This window comes from Neovison vison, chromosome 2 (genome assembly GCF_020171115.1).
Source record: "Neovison vison isolate M4711 chromosome 2, ASM_NN_V1, whole genome shotgun sequence".
NCBI classification, from domain to species: Eukaryota; Metazoa; Chordata; class Mammalia; order Carnivora; family Mustelidae; genus Neogale; species Neogale vison.
In genome coordinates, this window is record NC_058092.1 from 211,850,203 (window position 1) to 211,878,150 (window position 27,948).

General features: G+C 41.1%; 3 protein-coding genes across 6 annotated transcripts in view; 2 read left to right on the top strand and 1 right to left on the bottom strand.

Annotated features, from left to right (window-relative positions):
• The window catches only part of ENTPD7 (ectonucleoside triphosphate diphosphohydrolase 7), a 40,325-nt gene extending 37,451 nt beyond the window's left edge, over positions 1 to 2,874 (top strand). Inside the window, exon 13 of the mRNA XM_044240294.1 lies at positions 473 to 2,874. Coding sequence (XP_044096229.1) covers positions 473 to 704 — 232 coding nt within the window. The 3' untranslated portion in view covers positions 705 to 2,874. The remainder of the gene's footprint in view (positions 1 to 472) is intronic.
• Positions 2,875 to 11,058: 8,184 nt separating this feature from the next.
• Positions 11,059 to 24,777, bottom strand: LOC122901010 (cytochrome c oxidase assembly protein COX15 homolog). 3 transcript variants are annotated; one of them, XM_044240295.1, is made up of 9 exons: positions 24,509 to 24,777; positions 23,200 to 23,390; positions 21,409 to 21,531; positions 20,729 to 20,915; positions 18,714 to 18,881; positions 15,751 to 15,832; positions 14,056 to 14,210; positions 12,455 to 12,568; positions 11,059 to 11,468 (listed from the first exon to the last, which is right to left on the bottom strand). In XM_044240295.1, the coding sequence occupies exons 1-9, from the start codon at positions 24,596 to 24,598 to the stop codon at positions 11,337 to 11,339; spliced, it is 1,242 nt and encodes a 413-aa protein (XP_044096230.1). In that variant the 5' UTR covers positions 24,599 to 24,777; the 3' UTR covers positions 11,059 to 11,336. The 3 variants fall into 3 exon arrangements, with proteins under 3 accessions (XP_044096230.1, XP_044096231.1, XP_044096232.1); XM_044240296.1 differs by lacking the exon at positions 23,200 to 23,390 and having other exon boundaries at positions 24,509 to 24,581; XM_044240297.1 differs by lacking the exons at positions 23,200 to 23,390; positions 24,509 to 24,777 and adding an exon at positions 24,369 to 24,480.
• A 9-nt stretch (positions 24,778 to 24,786) lies between these two features.
• CUTC (cutC copper transporter) overlaps positions 24,787 to 27,948 on the top strand; it is a 32,832-nt gene continuing 29,670 nt past the window's right edge. The window contains exon 1 of one of the 2 annotated variants that reach the window (XM_044240298.1): positions 24,787 to 24,949. In XM_044240298.1, coding sequence (XP_044096233.1) covers positions 24,889 to 24,949 — 61 coding nt within the window. In that variant the 5' untranslated portion in view covers positions 24,787 to 24,888. Of the gene's footprint in view, positions 24,950 to 25,163; positions 25,374 to 27,948 lie in introns of those variants that run through there. The other variant, XM_044240299.1, reaches the window with a different exon arrangement.

Below are 27,948 nucleotides of genomic sequence, written 5' to 3' on the forward strand. Positions count from 1 at the left end.
GCATGTGTTTAGGGAATGGCATGGGGTCACTGTTGAGACTAAGGTTATAGAGGGGTGCCTGGGTGGCTCAGTGGGTTAAGCCTCTGCCTTCGGCTCAGGTCATGATCTCAGGGTTCTGGGATCGAGCCCTGCATCAAGCTCTCTGCTCAGCAGGGTCCTCCTCTCTCTCTCTGCCTGCCTCTCTGACTTCTCTTACTGTTCATTTTTTTTGCCTTCTAATTTTTCCCCAGATCCTGGAGGATGTAGGCCAATGATGCTCCCTCCCCCTGTAGGCCCTGGCAAAGAAAGTGCAGGAGGAACCACACAGCAGTCCTCGGGCTGGAGACATTCTTTAGCTTTGCTTGCGCTGTGGAGCTAGTATCTTGGCATATTTACACGAATAGCATAAAGTGGGATACCACTGGCCTTTTAAGTCAGCATAGCTGTCTCTCTTTGAAATTAACATGACTTTCCACCTTCCTGCTCTTCCTAGGGATCTACGGCAAGAAGGTGTCCGGCAGGCTCATGGCAGCTGGTTCCGCCTCTCCTTTGTCTACAACCACTATCTCTTCTTCGCCTGCATCCTGGTGGTGCTATTGGCCATCATCCTGTACCTTCTGCGTCTGCGCCGAATTCACCACCGACAAACTCGACCCTCAGCTCCACTGGACTTGCTGTGGATTGAGGAGGTGGTGCCCATGATTGGGGTACAGGTAGGGCCGTGAGGCCAGACAAAGACTGGGGAAGCCCAAGTACCCCAGAGTGCTGCCCATTGAATTCCACCACTTTCTTGTTTTGGCCTCAGATGCTGCTTTGCCTGACCTTGGGATATTTGGCCTTGGAATTTCTACCATAATATCTACTTTAATTCCTTTTCATTATCTAGGTCCTCTTCTCTGAGAGAAGCTGTAATTTAGTCTGTGAAGAACTAAGTAATGAGAGTTTGGTGCTAACAAAGAGGACCAATCTTAGTCCAGTGGAAGCATGCTTCTACCCCTTTATCTGAGAGGTCTGGTGTGTTTCTGGCATCTAGACTTTTCTCCCCTTGCTAAAGCATGAAATTTGGCATTGGGCAGACTGGAAGCCTGGTTGTAACCAAACGGGAGCATCTGATACAAAGACGAAGACATTCCAGCAAGTGCAGCAGCCGCTTCTTTCTCTGTAACAGAGATATCATTTATGTGGACATCCACACTCTTTAGTAGGGATCCAAGATAATTGCATTTCAGTGGAACAGTGTGAGCTTCCAGGCAAACAAAATAACATAGTTTCTTTGCTTACTTGACAAAGAAGCCATTATGAGTGTGGTCCGAGATCCCTGACATAATATTGCTGATGTTAATTGATTAGTATGTGATTTTAAAAGGTTAGAACCCTTTCTAAGTGAATGGTAAGTTGAAGACTTCAACAGTATCTTATGTGATAGCTGGTATGACCAGGATAGAAAATGTTTCTGTGTCTATGCGCTTCACCAGCTGTTTGGGCATTAATTTTTCTTTTTAAGCCTTAAGTGTGCTTGTAGGATGGAGAAACTGATGGGGTCGGAGATCTGGGTTTGTCTGGTTTTAAGTCACTGTCTCTAGGCCTATTTTTATGAGCCACTTTATAGGAAAATTCAAGAAGAGTTCTTTTATTTCACTAAGATCAATACATAGTTCAGGGAGGGGTATATTTGGGTTGTTTTTAAAGAAGGAAAGAACAGTGTCAGTAGAGTGGGCAAAGGCAATAAAATCCAAGCTCTTATTTATTAATGTTTTCCTGAGAAATAGAAATTTTCTCAGTTTGACTCTTGGAATGTCTGAAAAGAAGCAAATTCTAAACTTGGGAATAAATAGGTACATCTGTTAATAAGCCACCTGGAAACTTTCAGAACCTTTGTTAAGAGATTGCTCAGTCACAGACTGTGCTTCCATTAAGGAGTAGGGAAGAGAAGCCATTTGATTACATTTTCATTCACTGTCCTTTAGGAGCTCTGTTCTGCCAGTACATATAGCCTTTAATTTGCACCTTCCCCTGTGGGATCTTCCTCATGCTTTACCCTTTCCTACACGTAGCCTTAAATGTCCTTCCCAAGAATATGCTCCCAGACTTGAAGTAGCTTTCTTTTCTTTTTTTGTCACTTTATTTTTAGGGTTAGATGAGTACAGGAAATGATCCCTGTCTTTAGTGGGGAAAAAAGAATTATTAACATATAAATTCCATAGTGGGATCAGAAAGGAATTAAATGCTTCATAAAACAGAGAAAAAGAAATCAAGATCCTCCTAGAGATAAAATAAGTATCCTTACTCTTAGCTGGCAGGCGAAAAGATGATGAGTCTTAAATTGTTTTCAAATTAAATCAAAATGGATCTAGCAAAGAATCTTATAGCTCTCTCTGGAAATATTTTTACTTTTCATGAGGGCTTCGTGTCCCAGCAATTTCCTTTCATCTTTAAACTTCTAAATTGCCTTGATTTTCTTTGACTCCTTACCTTCGTGTCACTGTGAGTGAGCCCTCGCCTTATGAGTACTGCCTATAAATAAGGTCAGAATATGTTTTTTGCTAGCCAGTGCCGCCTCCGGTACTCTTACTTTTTCCATCATCTTGGTTTCCAAGTGAGATCTGGTCACGATCTGGCCAAAAGCTGTCTAATTGGCTAATAGTGATCACATTCGTGTGCTCAAAATGAAGGTGAAGCAGGGAGGAGGTGGTGATGAGTCCAGTTTGAAAGCTCTTATTAATGAAGTTATTCTTCCTTCTGGTTATAATAATGATAGCTGCCATTTTTTAAGCTTTTACTGTGTACCATACACTCTTATGAATTTTATGTATGTTATTTAATCATTATGACAGCCTTTCAGATGGATATTACTTTTTGTGTTTTTTTATAATTTTATAAAGAAAACTCAGGATATCCTATGCTTATCATTTTTTCATGTAAATGTATTTCTTATTTTTAATTTATTTTAATTGGCTTCTGAGTTATTGTGTTTAGTGTATTATGTCCTGTTTATTATTTTAATATTATAGGATCTAGGCTTGGCTTTGTTACTGTATGATTTTTCAGAGTTCTTTGTTTCAGTGTAAGGACAAATTCTTATCATACTCAGAAAAACTGAATATTTGCTGTTGGTATTGGTTCCTGTGCTGCTTTCATTACTTCCAGTTAACAATTTTAAATGAATTCTCATTAGCTAGAAACAGAGGCTACTTATTCTTTGAAGGCCAATTACTTATATATATTGCTTTCTCATAATTGTCTTACAAATGGAATCAATTTTGCCTTTTAGCTCTTAGTTTTTAAAGATTTTTTAAAGATCTGTGTTTGTATTTCTGTGTTTTCAGTGGTTTCCCTGTGAAGATAATTATAGTTTCATTGAGTTTACATGCCAGCAGCTCCTTTGAATCTTAACCAGCCAGTCTTCTTGATAACAGCAAAATGAATGTGAACTGTTTTTGTACTTCTATCATTAACGAGACAGGTCACAAATGTCAAAATCAGAGTCAGATAAGAGGTGATGCTCTTATTAGTATTAGTCTTACTATGGCACAACCCGTCACTTTTTCTGAATTCTTGTCACTAGAACATAATGAAAATATGTATAATACCCACGTATATGGCATTATGTTGACTTAAGTTGCAGTTAGCTCTAGGTCAAATTATACTGTCTTTGTCTCTGTACCTTAGCTCCTTGGATTGATTTCCCTTGGTGCAGGGGATTTAGTCACTTTCCAATAGCCTTGTCTTAATCTTTCATGTTATCTAAAGCATTCCGCCTCCCCTTCCCTCAGCCTGACAGCTTTCTTTAACTTCAAAGGCCTTGGGCAGTGATTATTAATAACGTGGTTGATTGAGTCTGTCATGTACTTGCTAAACTAATCTTTTCAGGGATTAATATTTAGTATCACATCCGTATTTGTTGTTGTTGAGGTGTAGGTGACATATAACATATTGGCTTCAGGTGTACAACACAATGACTTGATATTTATATACACGACAAAATGATCACCACAATGAGTCTAGTTTTCCCTGTCACCATATAAAATTAAAGTAACATGCAACTCGGTGTTAATGACTGTAGTCACCATGTTGAACATTACAACCCATGACGTGACTTATTTTATGACCCCTTCTTCTGTCTTGCCCACCCTCCCTGCTCCCCTGCACTCTGGCAACCACCAATCTGTTCTCTGATCTGAGTTTTGTTGTTTCTTCTTTTGTGTTTTAGATTCTGCATATAAGTGAAATCATATATTTGTCTTTCTCTGACTTATTTCACTTAGCGTAATACCACAGGGCCCGTCCATGTCACAGATGACAAGATTCCATTCTTTTTCGAGGCTGAAGTCATACTCTTTTGTGCGTGTGTCAGGGTGGAGGGGAGTTGTGTACATCTTGTGTATCTGCTCATCCATCAATGGGCACTTTGGTTGTTTCCTTCTCTTGGCTGATGTGAATAATGCTGCAGTGAACATAGGGGTGCTTACGCCTTTTTGAATTAGTGCTTTCATTTTCTTCAGATAAATACCTGGACGTAGACTTGCTGGACCACATGGTAGTTATGTTTTTAGTTTTTTGAGGGACCACCATACTGCCTTCCATTATGGCTGCACCATTTATATTCACAATAGTACCCAATAGTTCCCTTTTCTCTACATCCTCACCAATACTTGTTATTTCTTATCTTTTTGGTAATAGCCATCCTGACAGATGTGAGATGATATATCTCATGGTTTTGAGATACATTTCTCTGGTAGTTACTGATGCTGAGAGCATGTTTTCATGTGCCTGTTGGCCATCTGTATGTCTTTAGAAAAGTATCTCTTTAGGTTCTCTGCCCATTTTTAAATTATATTGAGTTATATAGTTCTTTTTATAATTTGGATATTTAATCCTTTACCAGATTAGTGATTTGTGAATATCTTCTCCCATTCAGTAGGTTGCCTTTTTATTTTGGTTTTTATTGCCATTGCCATTAGAGTCAGATCTAAAAAAAATATAGCCAAGAGTGATGTCAGGAAGCTTATTGCCTATGTTTTCTTCTAGGAGTTTCATGGCTTATATTATATTCAAGTTTATATTCAAGTTTTTAATCCATTTTGAGTTAATTTTTGTGTATGGTGTAAGATAGTGGTCCAGTTTCATTCTTTTCCATGTGGTTCTTCAGTTTTCCCAACACCATTTATTGAAGAGACTGTTTTTTCCCCACTGCGTATTCTTGCCTCCTTTGTTGTAAATTCATGGATCATAAATGCAAGGGTTTATTTCTGGGCTTTCTATTCTGTTCCATTGATCTATGTTGTCTGTTTTTATGCCAGTTCCATACTGTTTTAGTTACTATAGCTTTGTAATATAGTTTGAAATCAGGGAGCATGATGCTTTCACATCCATATTTACATTTTTGAAATAAAATAACTTCTATTTCTTTTTTTTTTTTTCTTTTCTTAATGTTAGTCACCATACAGCACTTAGTTAGCTTTTGATGTAGTTTTCCATGATTCACTGTTTACGTATAACACTGTTATTGCTCCATGCAATACCTGCCCTTCTTCATACCCATCACCGGGCTAACCCATACCCCCATCCCTCAGTTTGTTTCCCAGAGTCCATAGTCTCTCATGGTTCATCTTCCCCTCTGATTTCGCCCCCTTCATTTTTCCTTTCCTTCTAATGACCTCCATGCTATTTCTTATGTTCCACATAGAAGTGAAACCATATAATTGTCTTTCTCTGCTTGACATTTCATTTTGCATAATCCCCTTAAGTTCTATAACTTCTGCTTCTTACTGGTATCATCTAAATAGCTGCTCTCCCACCCCTATTCCTATGCTTTTGTTTTGCTTCTTGTCAGCAGTGAAAGACAAGTGGGTGGTATGACCTAGGGGAAAGAAGACTGGCGTTGGGAACAGCAGACTTGGTTTCTTGTCCTGGCTTTGTCGTTGACTAGCTCTGGTATTCCAGGCAAGTCACTTACCCTCTCTGGTTCATTTCTCATCTGTAAAACAAGGTGGCTAGACAAGATGCTCTGAGGCTGGTTCCAGAGGGACTAAGGGACTAACCATTGGCCTAAGGAGCTTAAAGGTGAGGGAGAATGGAGGAAAGTGATAGAGTTTTAGGAAGTGGATTTTGGTCTTTGTTTTGAAAGACCAGGTTGCCCAAGGGAGCCCATCTCCTACTTTATCCATTGTCCCTGACATTAAGGTTGATGGGAATGGAGTTTCCAACAGCAATCATTATATGTAAGTTTCAGAAGATGAGATTTCTACAACTGGGATTTTAGAGGTCCGTCTTTTGTTAACCCCTTGGTTTTATGGATGATGAAATTGAGGCCGAGAGCACTGCTAATATGTGCAAAGTCACTGTGCATGGCTTCCTGGATTCTGTTTTCTCTGTTCTCTGTACTACGGATACATACCCTTGACAGCTGCAATGAAATTCTCATTGAGAGAATTTTCCTGTAAGATTGTGTATTTCAACAGAGTCTATTCTTTATAATAGAGCTGACTGCAAGTAGCCAGGCCCAATCTTTAGAATTGCTTCTGATCTTCATTTGTGAATTCGGAAATAAAATATGAAAGAAATACTTCATTAAAGGGGCAACTGGGTGGCTCAGTGGGTTAAGCCTCTACCTTCGGTTCAGGTCATGATCCTGGGGTCCTGAGATTGAGCCCCTCATCAGGCTCTCTGCTCAGCAGGGAGCCTGCTCCCCCCACTCCCCGCCTGCCTCTCTGCCTACTTGTGATCTCTGTCTGTCAAATAAATAAATAAAATCTTAAAAAAAAAGAAATACTTTGTTAGAAATAGCACTAAGTTGTGACTACATTTATTCTACCTTCTATATTTCTTTTAATACTTTTACATTTTAGATGTTTCTTTTAAACAATTTGCTTAATTTTGTACAATTTTCTTAACCACAGCAACTAAGTAATTCATCTGATGGTTAGAATTGATATTATTTAAGGTGTAAATGCCAATCAGATCTACCTCATTAATGAACTTGGCTGTAATTCTTGGGCAGTTCTCAGATTCCCTTACAGAAATAAAATGCTATTGCTTTCTGCTGTCTTTAAACTTCTTTTCATACTAATTCAGAACTAGTATCTAATTTCCCTGTATGCTGTGGTATGTGATGTCCCTTCATTTGGGATCAAGAATTAAGGTAGATTAGCCACAGATCCTTCAGATTCTCCCAGATGTGCAGCTTAGGTCGGTTTCAGAGTCTGGCCACTAGGGCCACATGCGAGGATTTGGTTGGTGTTAACAAAAAATACTTACTAAAAAAACAGGACTCTTTTATTATATACTAACAGATTTCCTGTGTATTATTACATAAGTGCTTCCCATTTACTCTAATTCATTATTTCCAGTTTGTCAGTGCCATTATTAGAGGGACAGAGGAGGTCAACATTTGTTGACCATTTTGTTTCTCTGAAAGTCTGAGCACTAAGAAGAGCCTTTTATTTGTAAAATCGAGTCATTACTCAGACTATAAGGAGTTTTTACTTTAAAAGTATATTTAGTCATGGCCTGCCATTTTTATAAAAACCAAAGTCAAAAAATGTTTCTGAGTCACAGAATGTTTATAACCATGCCTGCCTGACTTCAGCCAAGCCTGACTCGTCAGCTCCTGAGCCTCTCCTTTTTAAGTAGTGCCTGGGCTCACAGCCCCCCTGGCGGTCTACCACTCTGTTTCTCCAGTATTAAGGTAGCCCTGCTGCTTTCCTGAGGAGCCCTTCCTGCAGAGGATGTTCCCGAGTTTGGCCTGTTAAAACTGGTAGTGGTGCAGGCTCTGTACCTTATTAGCTTCACAACTTTCTCTGCTGGCAAGGATCCTAGATGAACACTCTGATTTTTGGTATTACTGTCATTATGTTGTGTTTGAAATTCTCATTCCGTGGTTCTCCTTTTGTGACATGTATGTATGACGTGTGAAGCCCTAACGTGTATGCCTTGTCTCCTCCATTGCTTCTGCCTTCAACAATGAACTCCGCAGTGTTGCGAGGCATTTATTATGACCCACAGCCAGAGAGTACCTTCTTGCTTCAAAGAAACCAAAGGCTGCCTATACTGCATCACTTTGGGGGGTGCTAAGACTGTATGTTTTTCTAATGCTTCACATTAAGTAATTTTGCTCAATAGTTCTTAAAATTCTGTTAAATACTGTTAAACCAGTGTCATACAAAAGTGCAATGCGTATTAGAGAGCGAGGCATTGTCCCTCATTCTGGGACATGGGTATATGTGTTACATAGGCCAATATGGAACCCACCATTCATTCCAGAACTGGAAGGAATGCTACAGATTGGCTGGTTATCCTGACGTCATGAGCATCACTCCAGGCAATAGCTAATCAATACCTCTTCTACAGTGGACAACATTTGGTGAGTGTAAGTTAAAGACAAAAAATTTTGGACTGATTAAAAAAGCCAGGTGTTTTAATTTCCTTTGATGTTTTAAAAACTGACAGAATTATTGACAGACTTAAAAATATTAGGGGAAATTCATTTAATCTTCTAGATATATGATGACTTATTTTGAAGGAAGTATCTGGGACCTCAGTCTGTAATTGTTCATTTTCCATTCACTCATGCAGTATTTGGTCTATGTCTGAAGCTGGGAATAATGCAAACATAACAATTCAGATAATCTCCATCCACCAAGAGCTCATAGATAGGCACACTACAGTTATATAGCTAAATGCAATCAAAATCTGTTTTTCCAAACTTACCTATCTGTAATAAAAGAAAAATGAAGTAAAACATTTGGAACTTGAACTTACTCTTTGCCACTTTGTTGGAGGGAACCATAGAAGCTCTAGCATATGGCTTTTGGAGTTGGGTCAGACTGCTCTCTGCTGACTCAGTTTTTAACTAAGGACAACCTCAGTCTGCGAAATCAAGCGATGATGAATAGGAACCTGCCTCAGTCACCAGTTTCCTTTCTTTAAAGAATTCTATCTAGAAGAGGTGGTGATAACCTGTGAACACACTAGTAGGATCAGATTAAATGAGATGGGGGTGGGTAGAAATTTGGAGGGGATGGCAATAAGCCAGTCAAAACTTTCTAAGGTGCCTAGGCTATTAGGGCCTAGGCCAGTGGTGCCCAATTGCCTGCATGCTGAAATGACCTACGGAATTTAAAATATATCTATTACTGCTTCCAGAGATCATGATTTAATTAGTCTTGGGTGAGGCTTGGGCTTCAAGATTTTCAAAAATTCTAATGTGAAAAAAGTTAGAAACTACTTCTAACAATAGCATAAGCCCCAGGATCTAGAATTTTTTTTAAAAAAATCAAAGACAAAATCTAACTTCTGTTTTGCTAAGAACTGCTTGAACGTGGTAACTGTAGGTCACAATGAAACTCACAGAATATTGGACTTGAAAGGGAACTGAGATCATCTAATTGAGATTATAAATGGGCAAATCTTAGGCTACTTATGGCTCTCAGATATGTTTAGCCTGCATCAGGTTCTAAAAACCCTGAAATTAGCTGCTAACCCATGAGAGCTTTCACATAAAAATTTAGATGTTCTGTTTTTTTAAAAAAAATCAGATCTGACAACTTGGACCTATACAGCAGCAACAGGCCAGAGCCCCCCAATGGTTTAACCCCTTAGCTGGGGCACCTGCTCTCCACTTTGCCACAGTCTTCACCAGCCATACCCTAGTGGGTGTTTGTTTTGATCCAACTCTTGCCTTGTACAAAACAAGAAACCAGCTTTCTGTTTTTCTTTTTACCCACTGCTCCCAGCTCCGCAGCATAAGGAAGCTCATTCCTTTTGCATGAAAGAGCTTCAACTTCTGAAGGGCAGGAATCTTGCTCTCTCCAAATGTTCTCCTCCAGCTAAATACCCCTAGTTCCTTCATGTCTTCCCTGTGGGGTATAGGGTTCTGGAGTCCTCACCATCCTGGTCCCTTCCTCTGGATACATATTTAGTGGTCCGTGTCTTCCTTAAATGTGGTACCCATGATAAAACACAGCACTTGCATGGAGGTATTCTGAGTGTGGCTGTGACACCTCCACTGATGAAATCTGTAATACCACCGATTTTTTTTTCAGCGTCATCACACCGTTGGTGCATGTTGAGCCTGTGGCCAACTGAAATCCCTCTTTTTTATATGAAATGATATGATGCCAGGTTTCTCCACCTCAAACTTACACAACCTATTTAATTAAAATGAGGATGTTACATTTATAATCTGTTTAATTTCGTCTTGCTGGTACCACCGTGGAACTGTTTTGAGTTGTGACTGTCATCTATATTACATTAGCAATGCTGGGTTGTTCCATCCTCAGATTTGATCTTTGTGATGCCTTTATCCAAATCACCAATTTAAAAAAATAAAGTTGAGGGGCGCCTGGGTGGCTCAGTGGGTTAAAGCCTCTGCCTTCGGGTCAGGTCATGATTCCAGGGTCCTGGGATCGAGCCCTGCATCAGGCTCTCTGCTCAGCAGGCAGCCTGCTTCCTCCTGCTCTCTCTGTCTGCCTCTCTGCTTGCCTGTGATCTCTCTCTGTTAGATAAATAAATAAAATCTTAAAATGTGAAATGGCAAGAGACCAAAAGACTAAAATTACAACAATTAATTAAACAAAAATTTGCTCACGTATCTGAATAGATGCCCATGTACTTCATATACCGTCAAGACCATACTTTAATTATCCATGAGGCTGTTCGGAAATGCTTTCAGGAACTGACTCATACTAGGTATTTCATTCATCTAACCTAGAGATGTAACGGCTCAATCAAAAGAACTAGGTTAGTACTTGATGAGTCAAAGTGGGTTACCAGTGATTTTCTCCTTTTCTAAGTATCTATAAGCCATTTTGCTATATACAGACATTAAGCTTGTCAGATTGCACCCTTTCCCCATTGTGAAAATCAGGATACTGGAAGACACTATTTCCTGCCGAAGGCTCTCTTGCTACTTTAGAGTGTGTGCCAGTCCTTCCCTTTGAATCTTTACCTGATGGAAGTGAAGTCGAGAGCATAAAGAACTTCTACTTAGACATAATTCAGGACTCAGGAGGTCAAGGAGATGAAGTGGTGCATGTAGAATCAAAAGCTTGCCAACATTAAGAAATCTGAGACAGTCTATTAAGCAGCAAAGGCAGACATTTCTTTATCTAGTACATTAAACATGATTTTCAACAAGAAAACCAAATTTACAAATATTTTAAAAAAGGACTCAAGTTAACCATACTTAATGACACTCTGGATCCAGTGACTTTGTCAAAAACAGACAAAGAATTTTAAATAACTTGGCCAATTTGGTATGCCAAGGTCATCCTTTTAAAAGGAAAACTCCCAAGTTCTGTGCTCTCTGATGAGTTCTCAAAAGCACTTTCAGTCCTAGGAAGCCGATCCTCTGAGAATTATTTTGGGACTCTTCGGAGTTCACTCATGAGCCAAAGGGCAACACTGAGCAGAGCCAGGGAGCCCGACTGGTGAGTGGCAGCCAGAGGAGTTGGAACGTACATCAGCAGAGTGCTAATGCCCAAGCCCACCTGTTCCAGAGGAGAGAATGCAGTAAAAAAAGCAGGAACCAAAAATTCAGAATTGACATGACTGGGCATGGACAACCAAATACATGCACCTCCACATTCTCCCATCAAAACATTAAAAATATGTATTTTTAAATTTTCACAAGTAAGTATACTCACAGCAGAGGAAATTCAAACAAAACAGATCCTTTATCCTAGCCCAGCTACCCTCCCCAAAGATAGTCATCAGTTTCCATACACTTGTACTTTTGTATCTGTGTTTATAAAGAAACATACTTTTATGCTTTAAAAAATGGGGTTGTTCTGTTACTTGCTTTTTTTCACTTAACAATGTATGTCTTGAGACCTTATTATTTTAAACTGCTATATAGTATTATATAGTATGTGTGTACCATTGTTGTTTATTTAGATGGTTTCTGGTTTTACTGTTATCACAGCAATTCTACCATGAAAATTACTTTGTACACAGGTCTTTGTGCCTTAGAATATTTCTAGGGCAGGCACTAAGAAGTCAATTTGTTGGACCAATGGATTATACATTTAACATTTTAAAAGCTATTGTCAAACTTCCCTCTGAAAAAACTATACCAACTCATGCTCTCACCAAGAATATAGGAAGATATACCATTTTCCTAACTCTATGCCAATACCTGATTATCTTTTCAAAAAAAATTTTCCCCCAATCTGACAGGCACAAAATGGCAAGCATTGTTTTAATTTGCTCCTCTCTGGTAACAAGTGAGGCTAAAGACCTTTTCATGTTTATTGGCCATTCACTGTTTCTCCTGTGAGAACTGTGTATATTGATAACCCTCATTTTATTTTCTGAGTATTCTTTATTAAGATAAAAATCTTAAATAGAACAATACATAACATTTATTAGAAGATATATAAAGAGATAATCAATATTACAAATACTGAAAATATTTTCTCCTAGCCTGTCACCTTTCTTTAACTTAGTTTTGGGACCAAAAAGAAGTGGTTTGTACCTGTGTATATGCCAAAGCTAGCAAAGTCGCTGCGGCCATCTTGGTCCTTCGAGGAAGGGAGATTCTCCGGGAGAGGAAGTAGAGCACTGTCACAGCTGTAACTGAAGTGATTCCCTGTGGGGACGAAGACCTCTCAGCAAGAATCAGGAAGAAATGCTCCACCCTCCTGCTTTCTGTTTGTCTGCTGCATCTCTCCTCTAGGACCAGTGAGTCACCCTGAGGGTTCCTTGTCCCAGACCCAGAGAACCATCTGTAGCTCCTCCTATAATTACTCCTTGGTCTCCTCCATGCTCTTCTGCTTGCCACTTAAATGCTTGTGTTCCCTAAGGCTTTACCAGCAGTTTCTGAACCTATGGCGCTACACACTCTCTCTTCTCAAGTGGGTGCCCCCCCAGTTGTGGCTCTCACCTTTGAAATCACTCTTTGCATCCTAATGTCTCATTTTACCTCCTCTCTAATCTTGTATTTTTAAAGCAGGGCTGACCCCAGCACATGAAGCTTATTACCTTCCTGGGCTGTGAGTAGAGGAGGTAGTGGTACTGGCAACTAGGCTAAAAACAAGCCCAAGTCTCATTTCCATTCCCCACTCTGGCAACAGGATCTCCTCCCCACTTCCATGATGTCAAGGAGAATGTTTTTCTATCATTTTCTGTATCCACTTTTCCTTTCAGAGCTGTCCATGATGACAATTCAACCGGACTTTACTTATTACAAAATGTTGGTGGAGGGGCCTGAGCCCAAACAACATAACTGGCCCAAGCCCGTGTTGTCTTTGGGGATCTGAGGCCTCTGGACCTCTCTCTGGGTGTGCTTCAATCATCACGCCCAACACCTCAGTCTGACGGCACCCTCCATCTTCAGCCCAGTGCTCATTTCAGTAGTCCCATGTCCAGGTGTGTCTTAAGCATGCCACAGAACAGACTTTGGGATCTTCTTTACCCTCATTCCTATAACCCAATCTTCTATTCCTTAGAGCCTCTCTCTGATCCACCATTCTCTTCAAGCCCTGCACCTCCATGCAGCCTAGAGCCCCACCACTCTCGCCTGCATTACTGCAATGGCCCCTGTGCTTCCTGTGGCCTCCTTGCTGCCAGTCTTGCCCTGCTCCAGTGTATCATGCCCAGGCTACCAGGCCACTCTTAACATGACCCCAGCAGGCCCTTAATATCAGCTTAATTAAGATGAGAAATATTTATGATGCTCTTAGCTCCCTGGGGTTTCGGGTCAACTCTGACAATTATGTGCTCAGCAACCACTGCCTTTGCCCTCTCTTCTCTACTGAGCCTCATTTCCACTAAAATCACTCTCCTTTGTGTGTGTAGGATTGAGGGATGTTATCCTTTGCCAGATGGTAAAAGGCACATGTGAACTTCAGTAAGACAGTATTATCCCCAAAGCCAGAATTTGGCTGGAACAGGTGTGGATAATTAGGACAAAAATATCCCATCAGAGAATCGGTGGGAAATTTCTTCTAAAAAGCAAAGGAAATCTAGTGCCCATGGTATTCTACCCTCTCAGGGCTGCCATCAGTGCTTCAGACACCCCAAAGCCTGGGAGAGGCTGCCTGGACTCAGCAGCCGGTAACCACTAGCCAGACTTACCAAAATCCGGTGATCAAACTGCACCATGGTGGGATTCTCAAAAACATTCTTCAGGACGGGAGAGAAGGTAAAGAGATCCTCCGGGACCCAAGATTCTCCCATCTTTGGGAAAGAGTTGTACACAAGCCCAGCATCCAGCCCTGCCACAAAAGCCCCTATATTCCAAGGTAAATGGTATTTATTAAAATGAGATAGAAAAGAACTCAAATACTAGTTCTGCCACAGAAAAAGTCCATTATCCCAGAGTTAGACAAAAGGAATTGAGAATAAAAAAAGATCTACAGAAGGGGTTTCTCAAACAGAGAATATACGTCAGCATCACCATAGGAAATTAAAAAACAAAATAAAACAACACAAGTGCATCCTCACCTTCTCCCACTGAAGATTCTGCATGTCTCCCATAACCAGAAGCTCTAGAGCAAGGCACAATGGATGGAAACACTCCCTTAGTGATTCTGATGCCCTCCTTATCCCACTATGAACGCCATCTATTCTGGAAATGCTCTTCCCTTGGATACCTGCATAATTTACTCCTTCATTTCCTCACATCTCCACTCAATGTCACCTTATCAAAGAGATCACCCCAATGATCCTGTGTAAGACAGCACTTGCCCAAACTCAACTCTATCCCCTTATCCTGCTTTGTTTTTTTCATAGCACTGAACACCATCTGCCATATGTATATGTGCTGCCGAAGCGAGCACACCATCTGCCATATGTTTTCATTGTTTATTATCTGTATTCCCCAAGTGCTCAAAAAAAATGTTTGTTGAGTGAACACAGAAGTGAAAAAATTTATAAACTAAATATCGGATAAACATATAAAGTATCCATGAGTTAATGGATGACTGATCCATTATTTATGATCAAAGGAGGACTCAGAGATGTTTAAATCACATTCCTTGTTTTTAAAAATAGCACATATAAAGTAAAAATTCATGTTCTTCCATCAAAAATGGAGGGAGGTGAATCACTGGTTTGATGGTTTTCTTTGGAGCAGTGCTACTGAACAGAACTTTCTGTGATGATAGAAATGTTCTATATCTGCCAGCCAACACAGTAGCTGTTAGCCACATGTGGCTACTGAGCACTTAAAATGTGGGTAGTGTGACTGACAAACTAAATTTTACATTTTATTTAATTTTAATTAAGCTTAGACAGGCACGTGAGGCTAGTGATTAATGTACTAGATGGTTCAGTACTCGAGCAAGAAAGGTAGGGTAGAGATGTGATTTAAAGAATGAAAAAGAACTATCGGTCTCTTTGCCCCAATGAGCTCCTCATCTTAGGCCATCTTTGAGGAAAGGACTTTTCTCTGATTTGCACCTAGTTTTTGCTACATGCCAGGTACTTTTCTAAGCATTTCACGTGTATCACTCATACTATTACTATCATCCCCATTTTACAGATGAGATCACTGAGGCTCAGGAGGTTACACAGCTTGCCCAGGGTCAGAGAGTTCATAGGTGATAAAGCCAGGATTCGAACCTAGGCAATCTGGATCCAGATAAATGCTCAATATTTGTGTTCAAATGACTGGGAAGCAGAATTTTTGGAAGGGAGGGAGAGACAGAAAACAGAGAAGGGAGATGATGGGTATGGAAAGGCAAGTGTGAAGGACAAAGTGTTTGGCAAGAGACCCTCTCCCCCGAGTGGAGAACGAAACTAGACCACGCGGGATGTGAAGAGTCCTACCTGAGAGTGCGGTAAGGAACACCAGGCCTGCCGTTCCATGAGCACATCGCCTCAGCCACAGGAGCTGACGAGTTTCAGGCAACTAAAGAAGAAAAGAAAAACATTCCGATAAACTGTACTGCAGGAACTAAGGGAGACCGCAAAGATCTCCAAAGCCAAACCCTAGTGACAATCTGAGGTCAGATCTTTGATGCCCTAAATAGGTTAAGCGGTCCCAGCAGATTTTCTGGTCTAACATGCATCATATTCTACTACATTTATACATTTACTGTCTGTCTTCCCTGCTATCCTTTAAGTCTTGTGAAGGCAGGAAATGCCATCTGTCCTGCTTAGTGAAGTAATCCTAGCTCAGGGTTTGGTATGTAAGTACTCAACACATACCTGTTCAATAATGATTTGCGTTGTTCAAGGGAAAAATGCTTCACCATGGTTGAAATGATGTGCCTTAAGATACAGGACTAGATTTTCATGTTGTTTGTGATATTTCATGTTTAGAAAATACAGTCAGAATCAAAACTGTATGAAATCCCTAAAGTAGAGGGGCACCTGGGCAGCATAGTTAAGATTCCAACTCCTGGTTTCGGCTCAAGCAGTGATCTCAGGTCATGAGATCAAGCCCTATGTCAGGCTCCATTCTCAGCCCAGAGCCTGCTTGAGGCTTTCTGTCTCCCTCCCTCCCCTCCTGCTCCTCTCTTCTGTGCGCACTCTCTCTCAAATATATAAATCTTTAAAAAGAATGGGGGCACCTGGTGGCCTAGGTGGCTCAGTGGGTTAAGCCTCTGCCTTTGGCTCAGGTCATGATCTCAGGGTCCTGGGATCAAGCCCCACATTGGGCTCTCTGCTCAGCAGGGAGCCTGCTTCCCCTCCCCAACCCCCTACCCCCCACCTGTCTCTCTGCCTACTTGTGATCTCTGGGTCATGATTTCAGGGTCCTGGGATCGAGTCCAGCGTCAGGCTCTTTGCTCAGCAGGGAAGCAACCTGCTTCCCCCCTCCACCCCGCCCACTCTCTGCCTGCCTCTCTGGCTACTTGTGATCTCTGTCTGTCAAATAAATAAAATCAATCTTTAAAAAAATAAAAAATAAAAAGAAATCGCAAAGGTAGAGATTCTTGCATTTAGTGTTTTCGTAAGATAAAAATTTAGTTTTATTTTTACTATAGCCAACTTCTGATACTAATCAGTGAATCAACAAATAATTATTAAGAATTTTATAAACAGATTACCATAAAGATACAAAGGAGTTAAGTCAGAGTGCTGCCCTTCAACGGTCTATAATCTAGTATATGAAGAGTGAGCTATCGTTACTAAGATACCATACGACCATCTATCAGAACTTTAAAAATAATCAATTATCAATTATTAATTATTATCAGTTATCTGTTGCCATCCAACAGAACTTTCTATGATGATGGAAATGTTCTATTATCTGCAGTGGCCAATACGTGCCTAATGAGGACCTGAAATGAGGCCACCGCACCTGAAAATTTTAAAAAAAGTTAACTTTTCTCATTAAAAAATTTTTTAATTATTTTTAATATTTTATTTACTTATTTGACAAAGGGAGACACAGTGAAAGACAGAACAGCAGGGGAGTGGGTGAGGGAGAAGCAGGCCTCCCGCTGAGCTGGATACCTGATGCAGGGCTCAATCCTAGGACCTTGGGATCATAACCTGAGCTGAAGGCAGACGCTTAACAACTGAGCCACCCAGGTGCCCCAAAAGTTATTTTTTTTTTTAAACTTTTTTATTTGTAAAAGAAAATAACTGCTTTTTAAAATATAAATTTATTTAATTTTAATTAAAATTTAAATGGCCACATGTGACTAGTAGATACTGTGTTGGAGAGCACAGCACTACATGTTTGACTATCAGCTCAAATCCTTTCTGCAATTAGTGGAATATGAATAAATAAGAAGAGAAAAACAGTTGATAATTAAAAAAGTCATTGGCAACCTTTCACAGTACCATTTCCCACAGAGAGTGTTTAGGAGTGTGTGGGTATACGTGTAGGCATGTACAGAGTGCCATGTACATGGGTGTCGATGTACAGAGGTGAGTGGGTGGGAGTGCCAGATGATAAGAATTTAAAGTGGGTTGTCAGCAAGTACAGTTACACATTAGGCAATTCATTTGAGAAGTCCAGCTTTGAAACAGAATAAGAATTATTCCAATGTAGATTGTCTACTACACCAATGTTTTGACCCCATCTGGCTTCCCTGTGGGGATGACTGCCAAGTCCACAACTCCCTTCCGTACTGGAATCAAGGCTACTGGCTCCAGGTACCTATTGGGTAATTCTACTTAAAAGTCCTGCTGTCATCTCAAACTTCATTCCATCAGGTTATCCAGGTCAACCATAACTTCAATACCTAAAATAATACTCATTTTTAGAAAAACTAGTATTTTCCTTTAATCAGCATACAGGAAAATACTTTCAGGCAAGATCACAAAAGCAGACTTGTAAGACTTGATGAGTGGTAGGTCCCCACCCAAAGAACCAATAACTCTCATGGCTCTCGCATACCCTCAGAGGTCCAGAAACAGCTCTCACTCTGGCCTTCCTCACCGGCTAGCCACCATTCATCTAGGAGTCAGAAGTGGTTGGGGGGGATAGCTCTTGTTGCAACCCCTTCCCACCATTCCTAAAATTCGTGTTTTCACTTTTCCCAGTAGGCAATGCTGACAGGATATTTGGGTCCTGTACTAAGTTTCCTCTGAATGCGTTGCTCCAGCTCAAAAGAATAATGGTACGTTTTACTATGCAGTTCCAAAGACTTCCAGAGTCTTGAAGTTCAATGTTGCTGTCATCTTTGGTTATACCTAACTGCTGGCAAACTGGTAGATGTTCCTAAAGGAATGTGTGCATATGGGTTGATAATTTCCCATTAGAAGCAGAATTTCTGTTCCTCTGACCTTGTCAGCATCTGTGCAGATATACTAATAATATAGACTGACGTTTTTACCTTGTGCTGAGGTAGCAGCAGAGAGAGCGAAGTCCATAAGCTGGCACAATAAAGAACAAGAGCTGATCCCAGGTGGGCGGCGAGGCGATACTGACTGACTCGAGGGATGTCATGGGAGTCTGGTTTTTCTTCTAATCCACTTTTCACCATATACCATCCCAACAGACCCTAGAACCAAAAACACAAGAGGCAAATTAGAGGTACTCCCTACATGACCTCTCATTTCCATACCTTCCCATATCCATGGTATCTCAGGAGTCATATCCTACCCACATTTTCACATATAGCACCATAAATGCTTAACCACTGTTTAGATTATTATTTTATTAAAGTGTAAGCCAAATGTAGAAAATTACACAAAAGCTTATCTACAAGCAAAACCTTAAAAATACTTGACATAATTTAACATTATATAAAATGAAGTGTAAGTAAAATATAAGAATAAAAGGAGAGTTTTTCAATAAAAACCAGATTTACTGTTTTGGAAAAGCTTTGATAAAGATAATTGCTTAAAAACAATTACTGTCAAGTTAGTAGGAATAGACAATTATAAAAGCTTGCGTGGGGAGGAATCATAAAAATCTGTAAGGCTTTACTGGCAGATGGCTTTGCAAATGTCTAAGTTCCCACTTCTCTTTTAAGGAAAATGAAATGAAAGGAAATGGTAGTTTATGAAGATGCAAGAGATTGGAAGTTAAACTCCAATCTGAGAAATCAAAGAACAGGCCTTAGTTCTTTGTTTAAAAAAAAAAAAAAAGGTAATGAAAGTACATGTTTAAGCTTAAAAGTTCAAGGTACGTATTACTCTGATACACTGCTTTAATTTTTTTCAATTAATACAAATGTCAGTTTCACTTCTATCAGATAAGATACAGCCCTTTCAACACTGCCGTCCCAAGTCAATAGAAGCATGTCAGAGAGGTAGCGTTCGCCTATCTCTTCTTCTTCTTCTTTTTTTTTTATTAACACATAATGTATTATTTGCTTCAGGGGTACAGGTCTGTGAATCATCAGTCTTATACAATTCACAGCTCTCCCATCTCCTAAAAGATCTCCTCAGGAAATCTTTTAGGGCATCTCTTGCCCTCTTCGTGATTATCCTGGATGTTCTAATTAGCTTGATTCCATCTGCATAGGGCATTGGAAGACAAAGGAGTACATAGTGTGATTTGCCAGCTTCACTTTCTTCTTCCCATAATCCTATGTGCCATCTTCAAATTGTTGCCTCCCTGGGAGTCTGCTTTAGGGTGGTTTTGGTTTTTGTTTTTATCATTCCAAAATAAACTTTCACTTTGTTTAACCAACCCTCCCCTAATTATTGTTAGACTTTTATTATGTTTCTTTATCTCTTTCTATGGTCTCTATTTTTTCTCTTCCATCTCCCTCTTTAATTACTTCTGATTGGTTCTTACTACTTTTGAGCTCAACGAATTAGCTTCTTCCTGATCAAATTTTGATGTTTCTTTGATGCTCTAAGATGCTCTCTGAGGGCCTATAATTGTGACCCAAATACTCGTATGTACCTTCTCTCATATTCCTTTTCTTGGATCTCAGTCTCAGCAAACCCCTTAACTGTGGGAATCTTCAAATTTGCTTCTTCAGCCATTCTAGCACAGGGATTCCATTCCCCATCTAGCAGAAAGTCAGAAAAGAAGAGGCAAGAACCCAGGAGGAGAGCCATGAGAGTAAAGAACCTCTTGTGACTTAAAAATGTATTCACCAAGTGCTTACTAATTCCAGGCACTAAACTAACTACTTTATATGCATGATCTATCTTATTTAAGTCATACAACCTAACCAGTAGGCACTATTATTATCCCTATTTACAGGTAAGGAAAGCATCGTCTACAGAAGGTAGAGAACTTGCCCTACTAAGTCACAGGGCTGGCCGTGCCTGTAACACTAAAATTCATCCTCTTTTCTACTCTGTTATACAGACTCAGATTCCTTCCTTAAAAACAATCCCAACAAGGGAGCTGGCATCTCTGGCTTCCCAAACTTGAACAAATCCTTACCTGGAAGCAGACTAACCCACATAGCGCAAGAACACGTCCTTTCATGCCACGGCTGAGCCATCCCTTTCTCCAAAAGTAGGCAGCAGGCAGGATGTATGCAAGGCCCACAAGGCGACCCCACATTCGGTGTGAGTACTCCATGTACCAGATGAACTTGAATTCGGCCAGTGTCATATCATGATTCAAGCTGGGTGAAAAGGGAAGTCAAAAAAGAAAGAAGAAACATCCTGATTTTTATTTCCAGACAGAATGCAGGAGCAGTCTCAGTTTCAAAGCTTGAAATGAAAGGTCTGCCTTCTTCCTCATCAGTGATCTCAGGATCACTTTGGAACTGGAGGATTAGAGTAGGAAGCTCACTAAACATCAACTGAAGCAAATATCGAGAAACATTGGAATCTCACCATACTAAAATGTTTAAATAAGCAAAAGATTGAAAGGGCCTAGTGGGATGTTTACTTGATTTTCTATTATACTTACTTTTTAAAAAGAGATTTTATTTATTTATTTGAGAGAGAAAATGAGTGAGAGAGAGCGAGAGCATTAGCAGGGATAGAGAGAAGCAGACTCCCCTGCTGAGCAGGGGGCCTGACATGGGGCTCAATCCCAGGACCCCAGGATCATGACTTGAGCCAAAGGCAGATGCAAAACCGACTGAATCACCCAGGGGCCCCTATACTTACATTTTAAATTCTGGAAATTGCTGATATTTTTGGAATTCTGTTTCCCACTCCTCTTGACTAGTAGGTGGTTTCATCTCCTTTATCAAATGCCAGTCTACCATTGAGAGGCCAGACTCTGTCAACCTTAAGATAGGAAAGAAGTGTGTGATACATGCACACACACGTGCACACACAATGCCGGATTTCTCATAAATGGTTTACAGAACCAAATGGATCTGAGCTTAACCCTTCTAAAGGTAAACACAACATTTTAGTGTATTCTTTTTTAACACCCTGCTTTCTTCTTACTGCTTAAAATTTCACCAGAAAGCTGCCATCAGATAGAAATTTCTTTACTCCTTGTTCTCTCGATCCTTTAATTCAGCTCTCTTTACTTCTTTCTTTTACTAGCATTCTTTAACAGGTAAAATCAACCCTTAGAGCAAAGAAATCTGCGCTCAATGAATAAGTGACATTATTTACAGAGGGAAAAGAGATTTGTTGCAGATATAAAACAGTTTAGACTCTTGAGTGAATTTAAAGCTAATAAAACTTAAATTTGTCACAATTTCCCATAACAGTCTATATAACATATGGTATTTTGAAATAAGAGTACAGGGAATGTGCAGAGAATTTGAGGAACACATATTGTATTAACACCAGAAGGTATTTTCACCAAAAGGTGTGAGTGTCTCTAAAGTGAAAGGCTGATTTAGGTCGGAGGCAGCAAATGTAGAAGATGAACCTGGAATATCTTATCCACAAAGCAAAGAATTTAGTTACTAGGATTCTGTCAAAAAGACTCAGGAGGCAATTTGAAGAGGCTCTCATTGACTAAAGATGGAACAATTTGACCGAATCATCAGTGCAATGGATCGAAACATCAAATACACTTAAACCTATGAACTTATAATACTTAAAACCCAAACCCTTTATTGATCACCTTTGGAGGATGCTTGGAAACCAACTTATTACTTTCAAAACTGGTAAATTAAGAGGAAGATTCAAGTATTTATCTTGCCTTTCTTCTAGAAACTGTACCTTACAATAACAAAATTGTTGATGAGGGCAAGTTTTTCTTTAGAGTTGAGCTAATAAAATTTACAGTTTTGCAACTATAATAAAATCATGGATCTAGGCAATGATCATCAATGGCTGTTGGCATCTCTAATGGACACCAGATATTTATGAATGTCGTAATCACCTGTGAAGTATTTTGCCCCCTCCTCCCAACCTGAATCTGATCAAGCAAAAAGTGGTTTACAGGAAATACTGGGGATAATGGGACAGGTTAAATACCACCACAAGTGTGCAGTTAACAAAATCCAGACTGGGAAGCTCCATAGGACCAATCAGTTACGTTTCTTTAATTGCAAAAACAAAACAAAACAAAACAAAAAACTACATGAAATGGGGGAGGGAGGGAGAAGAAATCTATAGATTTAAAGGGACCCAAGAGGCATACAAAACAATTGTGATCCGTTTAGGTGCATTTAACTCAAACAAACTTTTTTTTTTTAATTTTTGAGACAAACCTGAAAACTGTTTGTAGAGGGAAAATATATACAAATAATGCACAGCAAACAGGTAGGACCTAAACCAGGCTTTATGAAGGGCTCCCAATAATAACTCTATATATAAACTGTTCTACGGCAGGCAAGTCCTCAGACATGTCCCACTTTTGGCCTCAGTTTCTACATATATAAAATGAGGGAGTGAGACTAGGTGATTCCCAAGGTCCCTTCCCTCTTGGTCATCCTGTGCTTCTACTGATGACCCAAAGAGCTGACTCGCTACAAGCAAATTACTCACCTAGTCACTCCACCAAGAATAACTGCTCCAGCCACTGTTCCACTGCAGACCAGGAGCCATCGACCTACCACCCGCTCAGCAGCTTTTGAGGGAAGGGACACTGTACCTCTTCCAGACTGCAAAGTTACTTCAGAGATGGTGCTGTACTGCCCTGGCCTCAGGGAGTGCCTGATCCCACAGCTCCAACCACACTAAGGACCAAGACAGACAAATTACAACTGGTAACAGAGGGAAAGGCCTCAGTCCACTGTTCTCAAACACAATCCCTCTCTGTTTAGACTACAGTACCCTGTATGGCCACATCTCCACCACTTCTGCCCTAGTAAATCATCATCTCCTATCTGGATTACTGCATCCAGCCCACAGCCGGCTCTCCTCTAGTTTTGCCTCACTCCAATCCATCCCCACACTACATGACCCATCTGGTCTCTGCATACTTCCCCCAGACTTTACACCTAGATATGGATTCTTTTCTTTCTTGCTGACTGGGATGCTCCCTGCCTCCTTACTGAGAATATCTACAATACATCTCAGTTCAGATGCCACCTCCTTGGGAAATATTCCTAGATTCTCCTGGGTCTGCAAAAGGTCATTCCCCCAGCACACTGTACCTTCCCTATCTCAGTCCTTAAAATATTATAATGTACTTCAGGTTTATTTGATTCTATCTCCTACTAAGCTGAGTTGCAGGACAGAAGTCTCTGGTCAGTCTGGCTCTTTGTCCCCTGACACTTTTGTTCCTAACACAGTTCCCTTACATAACAAGACTTTAATAAAGATTTGACAAATGAAATACAAATGAATTAACTGTGCTTTCCCCCAGGACATGTCCTCTTCTGACTCTGTCCCTGAGTCTAAAGATTCGCGTTGTTTCCTAACTTCAGTGAACTTAAATTAAGCATCAATTTCCTTCTCTGTAGAATGGGGTTATAAGTTCCTTACCTGGCTCCGTGGGGACTTTTAGCAAAAACCAAATATATAGGTAAAAATTACTGAGCTCTTACTATGTGCTAAACGCTTGCTGTATATGAAATTAATTAACCCTTACCACAACTGAACGAAGTAGGTACTGCTATTCCCATTTCACAGATGGACGGAATTAAGGCACAGAAAGGTTACTTAACTTGGTTAATACCATAAAGCCAGTAAGTGGCAGGTCCGGATCCTACCTCAGGGACTCTGGGTACAAAGAAATGCGCTGTGAATTCTAAGGAACTACGGGAATGTGATGTGGGGTTATCTGTTATCTTTGTCCCGACTCTTTCGACTCCTGTACGATTCCGCGACCGAGTCCTCTGCGGTGCAATACCTGGGTTCTAGGCGCCGCCCTAGGAACAAGGAGCCGGAGACACGGGCTCCCCACCAAGGCCTTCAGGGGCGGAAAGAGCAATCGCTGCATACTGAAGACAGTGCAAAGAAACCACGTCCAAACCCCAGCTCTCTGTGGTCTCCTTTCTCCACCACTGAACAGAGAGACACTTCCGGGTCATACAGCGTGACCCCTCCTTCTCAGCAGGCAAGAAGTGACTGCGACTGCGTCAGCGACTCCCCTCTCGCGGGGGCTGCTGGGTCTGGCTGTCAGGGACGCGCAGAGGTGCGCGCAGCCGTGAGGCGCGCTTCCTTGGTCGCGCGCGTCGGAACCCCGACTCCGTAGAAACTGAAGACGCAGGAGAGAGGAACGCGTCAAGCATGAAGAGGCAGGGGGCCTCCTCGGAGCGGAAACGGGCGCGCATACCGTCCGGGAAAGCCGGTGCGGAAGGGGGCGGGGAGGGGGCGGTCGTCCGGCTTGACTGCGCGGGGCGGGCCTGCGGGAGTTCTGGCCAGTGGTGTCGCGATTTCTCTCAGAGCTCTTCGCCCACCCCCTCGCAGCTCGCCGCGCGGCACGTTCTGTCCTTCTGGCTTTAAATGTGGCGAAGCCGAGGGCCTGAGAAGGGGCTTGTAGCGAGAGTGACCGGGCTCTGGAACCAGACGTGTGGGTTCGAATCCCGGCGCCACCACGTTTAGGGTGCGACCGTGTTCAAGTTAGTTAACTTTCTCTCAGCCTCACGTTCCCCCTCGCCACGCGAGGCTACCAGTCCCACCCCGTGGCGTCGTTGGGACAGTTAGATGCCGAGCGCTGAGCTCCGAGCCAGCCCCTGGTGACCGCTTGGTAACCTGTAGCTGCTGTGGCGGAGGTGAGGACTGTCCCCAAAGCTGCACAGCTGCCGGGTGCCGGAGCTTGTGACCGCCTCCAGTCCCGAGTGCTTGCTGCTGAGCCAGGCGGGACGGCGTGGCAGGTGCTAGGGGATGTGGCAGACCCCGCTCCACCCCGCTCCACCCCGCACCTGAACTCTCGGTTCCTGTGGACCAGAGGTTCTCAAGCTTTTTGATCTCAGGACCCTTTTTCCCCTCCCAAAAGTTAATTGAGAACCTCAGAGACGTTTTACTTATATAGGCTGAGTCTATTGGTGTTGCTCCTATACGAAGTTAAAACAGAAAATTTAAAATATTAATTAATTAGGTACCCATTACGTGTTAGCACAAATCACATTGTGTGTGTGTGACAAATAACTGTCTTCCTAAACAAACAAATAGAATGCCAGCGTTTTATATTTTTTTTGCAAATCTCTTTAAGATCTAGATTAATGGAACTGTTAGACCTGCTTCTGCATTCAATCTGACCTGTCAGGGAGCCGCTTGAAAATTCCACGCCACTTGTGAGAGAATGAGCGTGAACAAGGCAAATAAAGTCTCAGTATTATTATGAAAATGCTTGTCACGGCACAGACTCTGAGAGGGTCTTAAAGGCCCCCGGAGCTAACTGGACTACCACACTTTGAGAACTGCTGCTCCAAACAAATACCTTTTGTGGAGCGGATGGACGCCTTTGATCCCTACAAATAACTCTGTTTCCTGGACAGCTGACATATTCTGCCTTCTGTCAGAGCCTCCCGTGTGCGCCTCCCTCCTCTCCTGGCCAAAGTCCTTCCTCCTGTGAGGCAAGTGGTACCTCTGCAGCACTGTCCAGTTAGACTGATGGGACAGCTGGTGTGGGTGGCTCTCTGGAAACTTGGAATGAATGCAGTGCTCTTGGTTAAGAACATAGAGTGGCTCTTAAGTCTTGAACAATGTGAGACTGACAATCTTCTTTTAAATAAGTGAGAGTGTTGCAGTTTGATGTAAGCAGTTGATAGCTGTTTGTTTTTCAAATTAAAAATAGCCTTTTGGGGCGCCTGGGTGGCTCAGTTGGTTAAGCCTTTGCCTTTGGCTCAGGTCATGATCCCAGAGTCATGGGATGGAGCCCCACATCCGGCTCCCTGCTCAGCGGAGAGCCTGCTTCTCCCTCTCCCTCTGCCTGCTGCTCTGCCTACTTGTGCTCTCTCTCGATCTCTCTGTCAAATGAATACATAAAATCTTTTTTTAAAAAGTCTATTAAAAAATGATAAAAGCAATATTGGGTAGAAAAAAAGCAACATAGAAAAGTAAAAAGGGGAGGACCCACTAGGCTGCTCAGTTCGTTAAGCAGCAGACTCTTTTTTTTTTTTTTTTTAAGATTTTATTATTTATTTGACAGAGAGCAAGAGCACATAAGCAGATGGAGCGGCAGAGGGAAAAGGAGAAACAAGCTCCCTGCTGAGTAGGGAGACCAATGTGGGGCTCCATCCCAGGACCCTTGATCATAACCTGAGGCAGAGTCAACTGCTTAACCAACTGAGCCACCCAGGCACCCCAAGCATCAGACGCTCCATCTCAGCTCAAATCTTAATCTCAGCCTGACGTTTGGGTTCCACAGTGGTCTCCAGGCTGGGCTTTTTAAAGTAGAGCCTACTTAAAAAAAAAAAAAAGTAAAAAGAGGAAAGTAAAAGTAATTCCAAATCTTACCACCTAGTAGCCATCATTATCAGCACGTAATGATTCTTTTAGGTATTACTGCATGAAGTATACATTTAATACCCTTAATTGTAAAAAAGCAAAGCAAAACAAAAAACTTATGTATTCAACTTACAGAAAAACTCCAAACTTATTTTCATCACACTTTTAGTGTAAATACATGAATGAAATTTGTGAATTTATATTATTCAGCCTTTAGTAAGTCTTTGCATGACTACTGTGTACCAAGGTAGACACTGTGCTTGTTGTAGGTGATAATGAAGATTTCTCACATAAAAACCTTAGGAACTTTAGGTCAAGTAAAATGGAACAGATACCTATCTACATACATAATAATAAGAGGTAGAAAGTAATTAGTATTTTAAGAAGATACAATTAGTGTTTTAAAGAGGAACATATAAATTATGAAGATTTATATGAGTTCAAAAGAGGGAGATCCCTACCTTGGGAGAGAGGAGATATGGAAATGTGATTCAGTATGAATCTTGGAAGATTTACCATTCAAAGATGGAGCTGGCAGGACTTCGTGGTTTGGGGAGATGGTATAAGTAAGAGCAAAGATGAGAATTGAGGGGAACTGGAGGTTTATAGAGGAAATAATATGTCATTTATTAATGATAACTTTTTGTACACACAATGGGTATTCTCCACTTTACATTAATTAAATTTAGTCCTCACTACTCTGAGGTAGGTTCTAAAAGCTACTCTGTTTTATAGAAAACTTAAGCTAAGTAACTTGTCTTGGATCACACAAATAAGTAGTGAGGCCAAGATTTGAAGTCCATACTTGTTCTTAAACATATCTTTATAAAGACATTTAAACATACTCTGAAAACATTGAGAAACATTGAAAAAATCTGACTTAGAATATGATGATGA